Source organism: Moschus berezovskii, chromosome 10, assembly GCF_049115385.1.
Source record: "Moschus berezovskii isolate FMDL1 chromosome 10, NW_MosBer_1.0, whole genome shotgun sequence".
Taxonomy (NCBI): Eukaryota; Metazoa; Chordata; class Mammalia; order Artiodactyla; family Moschidae; genus Moschus; species Moschus berezovskii.
In genome coordinates this window covers 39156313-39168148 of record NC_142469.1, presented here as the reverse complement: position 1 = coordinate 39168148, position 11836 = coordinate 39156313, and the positions used below count along the sequence as shown (strand labels likewise).

The window sequence follows — 11836 nt, the reverse complement described above, 5'->3', positions numbered from 1 at the left end:
ACAAATGTTATTAACATTTGACAAAATGCACAATATTTCACAAATCATACAAGCACAGCTTGATAAATATTGGAAAAGTGACCACACCTATGGAACCATCCTTAAGATCAAAAAACAGAGTATTACCAACACCCAGGATCCATTACCAACATCCAAAACTTTGGCCACCTGATGCAAAGAACCGACTCACTGCAAAAGGCCCTGATGCTGGAAAAGATTGAAGGCAGGAGGAGAAGTGGATGACAGAGTATGAGATGCTGGATAGCATCACTGACTCAATGGACATGAGTCTGAGCATCCTCATGGAGTTGGTGATGGACAGGGACGCTGGCGTGCTGCAGTCCATGGGGTCACAGAGAGTTGGACATGACTGAGCAACTGAATTGACTGAACACCCAGGAATGATCTCATTTGCCTGACCAATTACCAATTATTGGCTGTTATAGAGGGTGGTAACCTTGAGGTGTTTGATTGTGAATTTATAAAGTTTACTAATTTTCTTACAGTACTTATGCATCACAAGGTTTTCTCCATTTAGGAATTAAAAGACATCTATGTTTTTCTAGTTATTCAAAGTAATTTTATTCTAAATATTCAACTTTTAAATACACATAGAATTACTTTAGCGAGTGATATAGATACAAATATTTCTTTCCATCCAAATAGTTAAATAATTGGACCATTAGATGATCAATCTACCTTTGAAACTTAACTCCTTAGTTTAAACTTTGTGATCTAGTAAATCACTAAACAGATGCATCTGCTTCTCAGATGCATGTGATTTCTCTATTTACTCAATATTCACATTGGTTTTAAGCCAAAATATCACATTTCAATTAGAAAATTATAGATAAATAATGAATGCCTGCTACGGTAAACACTCTCAAAATATTCATGTTGCATGCTTTCTTTCTTTCAATTTATCATACAGGCTAACAAGGCAGATTATCCAAATCATTTTAATTGTTGTAATGTCAAAGTTTCATTAAAGGCATGGAAATGAATCTAAGCACAGTTTACTTCTTTTGTTGATTAAGAAAGTTTTATAATTAACATTTCTATGAGAAGCACAAATTAACGTGTATATTAAAATATGCTTTCCAGTTAGATTTTTTATAATATTATTATATTTTGCACTGATTCTCCTCCTCATCTATTTCCCAGATGAACTTCAAGGGGAAATCTTTCATCTTCCTTTGGAATACTCTGTCAAATCGCTCATTTTGCTCCACCGTCAAGTTGCGTTTCCAGTCTCCAACGGTACCTGGTGGGACAAACACACGGACAGCCCTGGGTGAGGAGGTAGTACTATTGGGGCTAAAGCTGCCTTCAATCCATTTTATTATCTTCACAAGCAGATAAATATCTGTTTGTTCTCCATGGAATTTGACCTCACTTTTTCTTATACATGGCTGAGCTAAAAACACACTTAGGACATAGTAATACAGAAAATAGAGCTATAATCTACTTCCTTATCTTAGACTTTCATTATCCACAACCATTAAATTAGAGCTTTCTCAAGAAGGAAAAATAAAGCTAAATATGCAAAGAGATTAGAATATTAAAATATGTCTTAAAGTGCCACTCACCATACTTAGCAAACCACATCAATTATACCACATAATATAGTTCTTAATGATACCCTTCAAAGTAAGTATTTTCTTCATCTTTAAAACTGAAAAAAACAAAAAAATTAGCCCCAAAGATTTTTAAGTAGAAGAGAGATCAAGATGGTGAGCAAAAGGAGTTGAACTTCACCTCCCTCCATGAACACATTAAAAATACACCTTTGTGTGGAAGAATTCTCATTGACACTTTGTTTCTCACTGATTCTTTCTCACTGAAAGAATTCTACCTAGAAATAGGCAGTCAGACTCCCGGACAACCAGGACTATCAGAAAGTTACACACGTAGCACACGTATGAAGTGAAGGGTGATCAGGTCAGGACCCCTGACCCTTGGGAGAGACTCAGAGAAAAAGGGAGATCACGTGAGAAGACACTGGGGAGTGAACAGATTGAGCCATGATCTGGGCATCTCAGACTTGGGCTGGTTGGGAAACCACTGGGATAGTTAGAGAGGCTGGAGCACTCTGGGGTCCAGGATTCCAGTATAAAGTAGATAAACAACAAGGATACATTGCATAGCACAGGGAATTACAGAAATCACCTTGCAATAATTTATAATGGAGTATAATCTTGGAAAATAGTGAATCACTATGCTGTACAACTGAAACTAATAATATATTGTAAACAGACTCTATCCTGTCTGCCAGTGCAGGAGACACAAGAGATTGGGGTTTGATCCCTGGGTCAGGAAGATCCCTGGAGGAGGGCATGGCAACCCACTCCAGTGTCCTTGCCTGGAGAACTCCATGGACAGAAGAGCCATTAAAAATAGATTTTCAAGCAATAAATTCAAGGAAGAGAGGGTGCCCAAGGCTGTCATTGCTTCATTTCACTTGATGGAAGTTTGAAACCATCATTAATTCAATTATTTAATAAAGATGAATAAACTGGCATCTTTAGCTATCAAAATTGATTGTGTAAATATTATTATATTTGGCAGTAATGACAGTTACATAGGCATGAGAAATGCTTTATATCTGATCTAGTTGTGCAATAAGAAGTGAAAATTGATAATACATGGGATAAAGAAGAAGCAATGGTTTTTTAAAATATTGGTATCTACATGAATTTTAATAAGATCTTTACAGAATTAGATTTTTATTAGTGTCTATTGTCATAGTGCTGTTATGAATATGTTAGAATAAAATATGAGTATAGCAATGTAGATTAGTGCAAATCGTGTTTTAGAATAATGTACATTAAAAAGATTAAATGAAAATATGGAAATTAAAGAGTATCAGGAGAAAATATATTTATTCTTGGAAACCCCTGGCAACTTAATGGAGCATAATAAAAATTTATTCATGTTGCTGATGATTGAATTCATAGCAGATTGGGTTAATGAGGTATCAATCTACTTTTTACAATGAAGAAATCTGAATTTGAGGGTAAAGCAGTGATAAAAAATCCTCCTCAAAACAAAATACATATTAACCTGCCTTCTAGAATGTTTTAAAGAGCAATAAGGTAAACCAAGAATTGGAACTCTCCTGGACACATATATCTTTTGCCTTTCAGTGAGACTTTTTAACAAATTTTAAAGAGCAGGATCACACGGACTAGAAAGAAGGAACCTAATATTTATTAGTCAGGTAGTGAAGCTCTGTTCTGTTTCCTGGGATAATTTTCAGGTTCATTTTAGTTAGGATCATTGATTCTCTGTATGGCTTAAATGGAGATTCTTGGAGGGACATGTTGCAGGCCACTTTTAACTTAATCTAGCAGCCAAGGAATCAAGACAAGTCTCAACACTTTTACTTCTATTACCCACTTAACATCACCTTTGCGCATGAAGTGTCCCTCGTTTTTTTTTATCCCGAGTTCATATTTCACAGAACCATCATAATTAGCTTGAGGATCAGTCTTCATGTTCTGAAATGTAGCTTGATTCACAATAATGTCCAGATCCTCTTCACTCAGTTCTTTCTCAAGAAAACTGCAGATTTTAAGCACAGAACTTCTGAGATCCTGAAAGAATTGTATGAGAAACTGTTCATTCTATAAGGAACACCTGAGTTATAGCCCAACATCTTTACCACATTTTCGAAAATTGACAGTGCTTGGGCTTTTTCTAAGTCTAAAGTTTGGCTAAGATCTGTAACATTCATTCTATTAAACTGAGTGCTGTGGTTGTCAGCTTTGTTAGAGTTTCCTATCATTTGATTTTATAAGGATAGCTCAACTTCAGTCACTCATTCAAGCAACACTTTTAGATTTATTATATACATTTCAGAGGGTTTCCCAAGTGACACTAGTGGTAAAGAACCTGCCTGCCAGTGCTCGAGATGTGTAAGACATGGGTTCGATCCCTGGGTCGGGAAGATCCCCTGGAGGAGGGCATGGAAACCCACTCAGGTATTCTTGTCTGGAGAATCCCATAGACAGAGGAGCCAGGTGGGCTAGAGTCTGACATGACTGAAGAGACAGCATGCACACTTGCATACATTTCAGAAACTCAGTTCTGCAGTATGTTAACAGGTCAGTGACACTCACTGTGTGTTTGTTGTGTGTGTGCTCAGCCTCTCAGTCATGTCCAACTCTTTGCAGCCCCATGGATTGCAACCCACCAGGTTCCTCTGTTCATGGGATTTTCCAGATAAGAATACCAGAGTGGGTTGCCATTTGCTACTCCGGGGGATCTTCCCAATGCAGGGATCAAAATCGTATTTCTTGTATCTCTTGCATTGGCAGGCAGAGTCTTTATCGCTGTCACCATCTGGGAAGCCCCCAAGGGTCCGTAATTCATAAGGGAATGAATAAAGCAACTAACTGAATACAAAAAAACCCAAGTCTTGATGGCTTTATGGTGACTTCTACCAAACTTTTACAGAAGTATTAACGCCAATTCTCTTCATATTCTTCAAAAAACTTGACAAGTATGAAAGATTTCCAAAATCATTCAGTTAAGCAAGAATTACTTTGGTACCAAAGCCAGAGAAATGGTGTAAGAAAAAGCTAAAGACCATTATCACTTGTGAAACATAGGGTGCAAAATTCTTCACAAATTAATAACAAATAAATTCAACAACACATTGAAAAGATTAAAAACCATGATAAAATTGGATTTACTCCTGGCATGCAAGATGGTTCAAACTATGAAAATTATTTAGTGTAATACCACATTTACAGAATGAAGGGAAAGACCACAGAATCACATCACTTAATGCAGAAAATGCATTTGACAATATCCAACACGTTTTCATGATTCAAACACAACCAACAAATGAGGAATTAAAGGAGACCACCTCAGATGAAAAAGCTCTGTAGAAAGCACCTACTGCTAACATCACACTTAATGGCGAAAGACTCAAAGACTTTCTGCTAAAATCAGGAACAGGCAAAGATGCTTGTTCTGCCCAATTGAACACTTCTGCCCAGTATTCAACATAATACTGACAGTCCTAGCCAGAACTATCAGGAAACAGTAAACAAATATTAATAGAAGGAATCTAAATTGGAAAGGAAAATTGTCTCTGTTCACAGACAACATGATTTCATACATAGAAAAATCCTAAAGATTCTACACATACATACACACACACAACCTTGTTAGAACTAATAAACAATTTGAGCAAAGTTGCAGGATACAAAGCCAACATGCAAAACTCTTACATTTCTATACATTAAAAAGGGACACTACAAAGGCTAAATTATAGCAAAATAATTTCAATTGTTTTGAAACTGATGAAATACTTAGGAATAAACTTAATCAATGTGGTGAAATATTTGTGTCCTCGAAACTATAAAACATTGCTAAAATATTTTAGAAAGTTGACTAAAACAACATCCCAGGCTTGAACTGGAAAACTTAATAATGTCAAGATGTTAATACCATCAGAGTGATCCACAGATTCAGTGAAATTCCTATCAATATCCCAATGATATTTTTATACATTGAAAATTCATTGTAAAATTCAAATGGAATCTCAAGGGGCATTAGATATCCAATAGAGTCTTGAAAGAGAGTATCACGTATAGAGGCATTAGACCTCCTCTTTCAAAGTTTACTACTCTTTCAAAGTCCTAAAAAAATTAAAGTCCATATCCAACAAGTCCACTTGTGGGCATACATGCAAAAGAAATGAAGATGAGGATCAGATATATGTACACTCTTTGTAATAACATTATTATTTACAGTCGCCACAAAGTGGAAGTCATCCATGTGTCTGTCAATGGATGAATGTATAATAAAAATATCTTATATAGATGCAATGAAATATCATTCACCCTTCAAAAGAATGGCAATTCTGATATATTTTACAATCTGAATAAATTAGTAGAGCAGATTTACACGAGATCCCGATTTGTGAATAGAAATGAAGACCTTGGTGAATAAGTTTAATCACATATTACAGTTAGAAGAATAAAGTGACAGTGAAAAGGGAGTAGGGGCAGAAAATAAGAAGTTATATAAATAAGGATAGTAGTTCAATTCAGTCACTCAGTCGTGTCCGACTCTTTGCCACCCCATGAATCACAGCACGCCAGGCCTCCCTGTCCATCACCAACTCGCGGAGTTCACTCAAACTCATGTCCATTGAGTCAGTGATGCCATCCAGCCATCTCATCCTCTGTCGTCCCCTTCTCCTCCTGCCCCCAATCCCTCCCAGCATCAGGGTCTTTTCCAATGAGTCAACTCTTCACATGAGGTGGCCAAAGTATTGGAGTTTCAGCTTTAGCATCAGTCCTTCCAATGAACACCCAGGATTGATCTCCTTTAGGATGGACTGGTTGGATCTGCCCCCAAATAACCACTATCCTTATTTATATAGCTACTTCTTTGATTTTACTCATAGTTTTATCATTTAGTTATGAATCTCCAAACAACATAGCTACTTCTGCTTTCATTTAAACTACACACTTCGATACACTTGACACAAGTAGCTAGAAAATGTTTCAACATAGACACTATATAGTTAAGAATACCACCTTCAGCTCTGTGAAAAATCTTCAAAATGCTTTCTGATAATCTATATGGGCTTGTCAATTACCATCAAAGACTAGGCATAAATCAAAATTTCTTCAAGAAATATTCAAGGGAAGTAGTAGACAAAGAAGACCTCAAAATCTACATCAATACTGATGGTACATAATTGCTTGACCTAATTAGGGATCCTGTTTTTAAAAGAGCTTTAAAGCAGAAACTTGAGTTGACCAAATCTATTTTCCTGGAGAGAGAAAGTTAAGAGTTTTTCCCCAAGATATGGTGAAAAAAAATATTTGTTTGAAAGGCTGATGGAAAGCGAGAACAACAATATATCAACAATGGGCAACTTGGTGGAAGGGTAGTTAAAATTGATACCTGGTGATTGTATACTGATGACAGAACAGACAAATACTCCAGGATTTTGCATAGCTTAATCAGTGTCTTCTATGTTCACAATTCCAGCAAAATCTGTTGTTTATGAATATAGTTTTGTGATCACATTCTTATGGAACAGCTCAAATATAAAAATAAGGAAGGGAACACATCTGCATTTTAGGATGACAGCACAGGTTGAAGAACAGAGAATAAATGGAGATGGGCTGAGAATTGCAAGTAGGCAAATCAGTTAGATGAGTTGCTTTAGAAACTAAGCAAAAGATAATGGTGATCTGGACCATGGAAGGGGCAACAGAGATTGGTATGTTTGCATCTTCCACAAAGGAATCAGAGACAGAATTCAGACATTAACTAACTAGTGAAATTATGAGGCAAGGGTGAAGGAGATAGCAAGCATGAAGGCTAGTTTCTGCCTTAGATCACGAGATATAGTACATTTCATGGGAGAACAGGCAGCTTTTGTTGGAAGATGATAATTCTACTGGGGAAAGGATTTTTTCTGAGGTCCAAATGTTAGCTATAAAAATAGGTGTATAGAAGACAGTTGCAATATATTAACACATGTGTCTGTGCCAGTGTTATATATCTGGGATTCATCAATTTCACCCCAACCCCTCCAACCTGGTTTACTCTATTGCACTGTATACTTCACGTAATTAGATTTGATGGATATTTTAAACTTTCATTTTCACTTGACTTCTCAGTCCTGAGAGGTTAAAAAGTCTTAAAACGGTTTCTTGACACACCTGCTTGGCTTCTGTCACCACACACAGCCTTTTTCTCCCTACCTCCCTGATAGTTCCTTTTCAGTGTCCTTGGTGGGCTCACCCTTTCTACACAAATGCTATGTTTTAAGTTCTCCCAGTAATGGTACTAGTCCCCCTTTTTCTCTCCCATACACTCTCTTTCTTCCTTTCTCTTTTTCTGTCCTTTTCCTCCTCACTCTCAATTTTAAGCATAATAACTGTTTCAACTAATAGTCTATACAGTGATGTTTATTTAACTTTTACGCTGAGTACATCATGAGAAACGCTGGGCTGGAGGAAGCACGAGCTGGAATCAACATTGCTGGGAGAATTATCAATAATCTCAGATATGCAGATGACACCACCCTTATGGAAGAGAGTGAAGAAGAACTAAAGAGCCTCTTGATGAAAGGAAAAGAGGAGAGTGAAAAAGTTGGCTAAAAGCTCAATATTCAGAAAACTAAGATCATAGAATCCGGTCCCATCACTTCGTGGCAAATAGGTGGAGAAAGAGTGGAAACAGTGGCACACTATTTTTCTGGGCTCCAAAATCACTGCAGGTGGTGACTGCAGCCATGAAATTAAAACACCCTTGCTCCTTGGAAGGAAGTTATGGCCAACCTAGACAGCATATTAAAAAGCAGAGAAGTAATTTGCCAACAAAGGTCCATCTAGTCAAGGCTATTGTTTACCAGTTGTCATGTATGGATGTGAGAGTCAGATTAAAAGAAAGCTGAGTGCTGAAGAATTGATGCTTTTGAGCTGTGGTGTTGGAGAAGACTCTTGAGAGTCCCTTGGAATGCAAAGAGATCCAACCGGTCCACCCTAAAGGAAATCAATCTTGAATATTCATTGGAAGGACTGATGTTGAAGCTGAAACTCCAATACTTTGGCTACCTGATGTGAAGAATTGACTCATTTGAAAAGACCCTGATGCTGGGAAATATTGAAGGTTAGAGAAGGGGACAACAGAGGATGAGATGATTGGATGGTATCACCAACTCAATGGACATTAGTTTGAGTGAACTCTGGGAGTTGGTGATGGACAGGGAGGCCTGGGTGCTACAGTCCATGGAGTTACAAAGAGTCGGACATGACTCAGAGGTTGAACTGAACTTTAAGAAACAGTGTAAGCAACATGAGATTGTACATATTAAGTGTGCAGCAGGATCAATAAAACCTTTGAATGCTAAGACTTTGGCAGCTCGCTGAGGATGCCTAAGAGTAAATAAAGAGAGGCTTTTTGCGAGAAGAGATAAAAGCTGAAGTAGCCAGAATAGGACTGGGAATAAGTTTTCTGATTTTGTTTGTTAGGTTTTGATTTTTGCCCCACAACTGAGTGACTGAACTGAACTGATACAGTAATGATGTCCAAATTAATATCATTGATAATTTTAGAGCAAACGTCTTTGAAATGTAGGCCTGTATGTTTCCCCAATTTTCAAATATCTTCATTTGGATACTTCTAAATCATCTTAAACTCCATATGTCAAAACCAATCTCATAATCTTCTCCTTTCAGCTTTACCCTGCTTCAGTGTTCCCTAAGCACTAAATGAATGACATCATTATCAACACAGGTATATGAGCCAGAATATAAAAAGCATCTTAATATTTCTCTCTTTTTCATTTTTTCCTGTATATAATCCCTTTCCTTTTGACCTTAAACATAAGTTTTAAAACTCTACAGTTTCTCCAGTCTTAGAGTTACCATTCAAACCCAAAGCATCATTGGTTTCCAGTGGGTTATCACACTAGTATCTAACTAATTTGCCTGTATTCACTACCATCATTTTCAATCCACAAGTGGGAATGATATTCTAAAAATATTAATTGCATTACATAATTCTCCTTCTTGTGATTCTTAAAAGACTTCATACTGCCTTTAAGGTGAAAGAAATCACCATCATTTAATACAGTCTTTGAGCAGCTTGATGCTTACTGACCTCTCAATCTTTTAATACTTTCACTTTGCCTGTTCTTAATATTTCAGGAAATTTGCACACTCTCTTTCCTTGGCTTCCTTTTTCCCCCCTTTCTTTTTTGTTAATAGATATTTATTAGCTTGCAGTTTTCAGGTTACTTTTTTTTCAGAAAATACTGCCTATCAACTTCGACAATACCAGATCTTCTTCTTCTGTATACTCATGAAATCTGCAGTTTTTCTTAATATTACTTATCATAGTTTTTAATTATATGTATTTGTTTGGGGACACCTGTCTTCCCTGTTAGATGATAAGCTCTATGAATAAAATGTTCACTTCTCTTTTTGTCATAATTTAGTGTCTGTCACATATTATGCATTCAATAATTTTTGATGAAATGAGTAAGTAAATGATGTCTTACTGAATGAACATATCAATCAGAGGTTACAAAACAGTGAACTTAAATGTGTTCTGTTGGGTTTTTGCAATATTTTAAGACAGTTTTAACTGAATGACAAAGAATAAACTTTATGTAATTATGCAGGAAAACTGGTTTCAAGAGTTTCTTTTAAAAAAAAAACAGGAAGAGCTTGCATCACAGAGCACACATTCATCTCAGTTAATTAGCCCTATTTTAGTAGCACTTCACCTTAGTGGTGCCTAGTGCCCTTTCTCTATTTTAAAATGTGAGTGCTTTACACAGTTGAATATGCCTTTATTGTGACAGATGGTTATATGAAGAGGAATCAAAAATGATGAGTGGGTACAGTGAGGAGAGAGCCTTGAAGACCAGGAATGAATGAGCTGCAGAAAACTAAACCCCTCCCCTCCAAGAAAAAAATAACCCTGAAAAGTAGTTAGATACTGTCAACTACAAATTGGCACTTGCCATCTACTTCTACAAGGATTAAATCATGTGCTGCTGCAGCAGCTGATCTTCAACACCCCCTGAAAGGAGTTCAGCTGGTGAGCAGAAAGTGAGGCACTCTGTGCTCAGGGAAAAACGGGCAGGATAGGTCTTCAGATAGTGAGATATTTTCAGGAGCTGATTTTATGAGTCCAGTTCTTGTATCTTCTCATATCTAGAAAAGCACTAAAATCCTGCATGACGACGACTGTTCCTGTGGATAGAAAAAGCTCCACAAGACTAGAAGAAACCTTCTGGGAAAACATGTGCTCGACTGCATGTATCCTCCTTCACCAAAATCACATATATACTGACCTTCCCCCCTGCATCTTTGGAGCAGTTTCTCAGAGCTATCTGAGATGCTGTCTCCTGGGCTGCATCGCTCATTTTGCCCCAAATAAAACTTAACTCACAGTTCTTAAATAGTGCATTTTTTAATCGTCCATACAAAGAGAACGTGGTTCATTGAAACCATAAGAAAGAATTTCTAAGAAAGAATTTAAAAATAACTTTATTCTCTTACCTTCTTCATCTCCTCATACATCATGAATAGGATATTGAAGTCATGTCTGTGCTCATACCAGCCTCTGACGTGATCAAACCAAAGGCTTCCTACCACTGTGGGAAAATTAATAAGTTAGCAGGTAAAGATGTCATACTTATAACATAACAATTATAGTCTGTCTTTTCTGTTCAAGAATCCTCAAAAGGCAAACCAAGCTCCAAACCACTGGACATCTATGCTATCTTTTAAAAAGTGGAGTTGTGGGAAATGATTGCACCATTTAATAGAAAACTGCTTTTCCAAGCTATTCTACATTTGTAGGAAAGCAGCAATGCAGAGAAAAGAATCCTGATGAACTAAATTCTTAGATAAGAACTAACATTATTTAAGAAATAAGATTTTATTAACATCACTCCCTTCCTTCTTCTGCTTCCTTCACCTGAAAACATATATCTTTATTTCTCCTATTATTGTATATTTAAAGATCTGTGAATAACAACTTTTCAGTTCAGTTCAGTTCAGTCGCTCAGTCGTGTCTGACTCTTTGCGACCCCATGAATCGGAGCACACCAGGCCTCCCTGTCCATCACCAACTCCTGGGGTCTACTCAAACTCATGTCCATCGAGTTGGTGATGTCATCCAGCCATCTCATCCTCTGTCGTCCCCTACTTCTCCTGCCCCCAATCCCTCCCAGCATCAGGGTCTTTTCCAATGAGTCAGCTCTTTCAGTACATGGATATAAACTTCTAAGTGTGAGATAGCCCTGATCCCATATTCCACAAATTGCTTACATCAATCTATC

At 37.0% G+C, this 11836-nt stretch overlaps 1 protein-coding gene across 2 annotated transcripts in view; it reads right to left on the bottom strand.

Moving 5' to 3' along the window:
• Positions 1-530: 530 nt before the first annotated feature.
• Positions 531-11836, bottom strand: part of LOC129561230 (amine sulfotransferase-like) — a 34918-nt gene continuing 23612 nt past the window's right edge. Inside the window, exons 5-8 of one of the 2 annotated variants that reach the window (XM_088840930.1) lie at positions 11052-11146; positions 3410-3596; positions 1590-1675; positions 1136-1264 (exon numbers count right to left, since the gene is read on the bottom strand). In XM_088840930.1, coding sequence (XP_088697056.1) covers positions 1608-1675; positions 3410-3596; positions 11052-11146 — 350 coding nt within the window. In that variant the 3' untranslated portion in view covers positions 1136-1264; positions 1590-1607. Of the gene's footprint in view, positions 1265-1589; positions 1676-3409; positions 3597-11051; positions 11147-11836 lie in introns of both variants that reach the window. The other variant, XM_055433721.2, reaches the window with a different exon arrangement.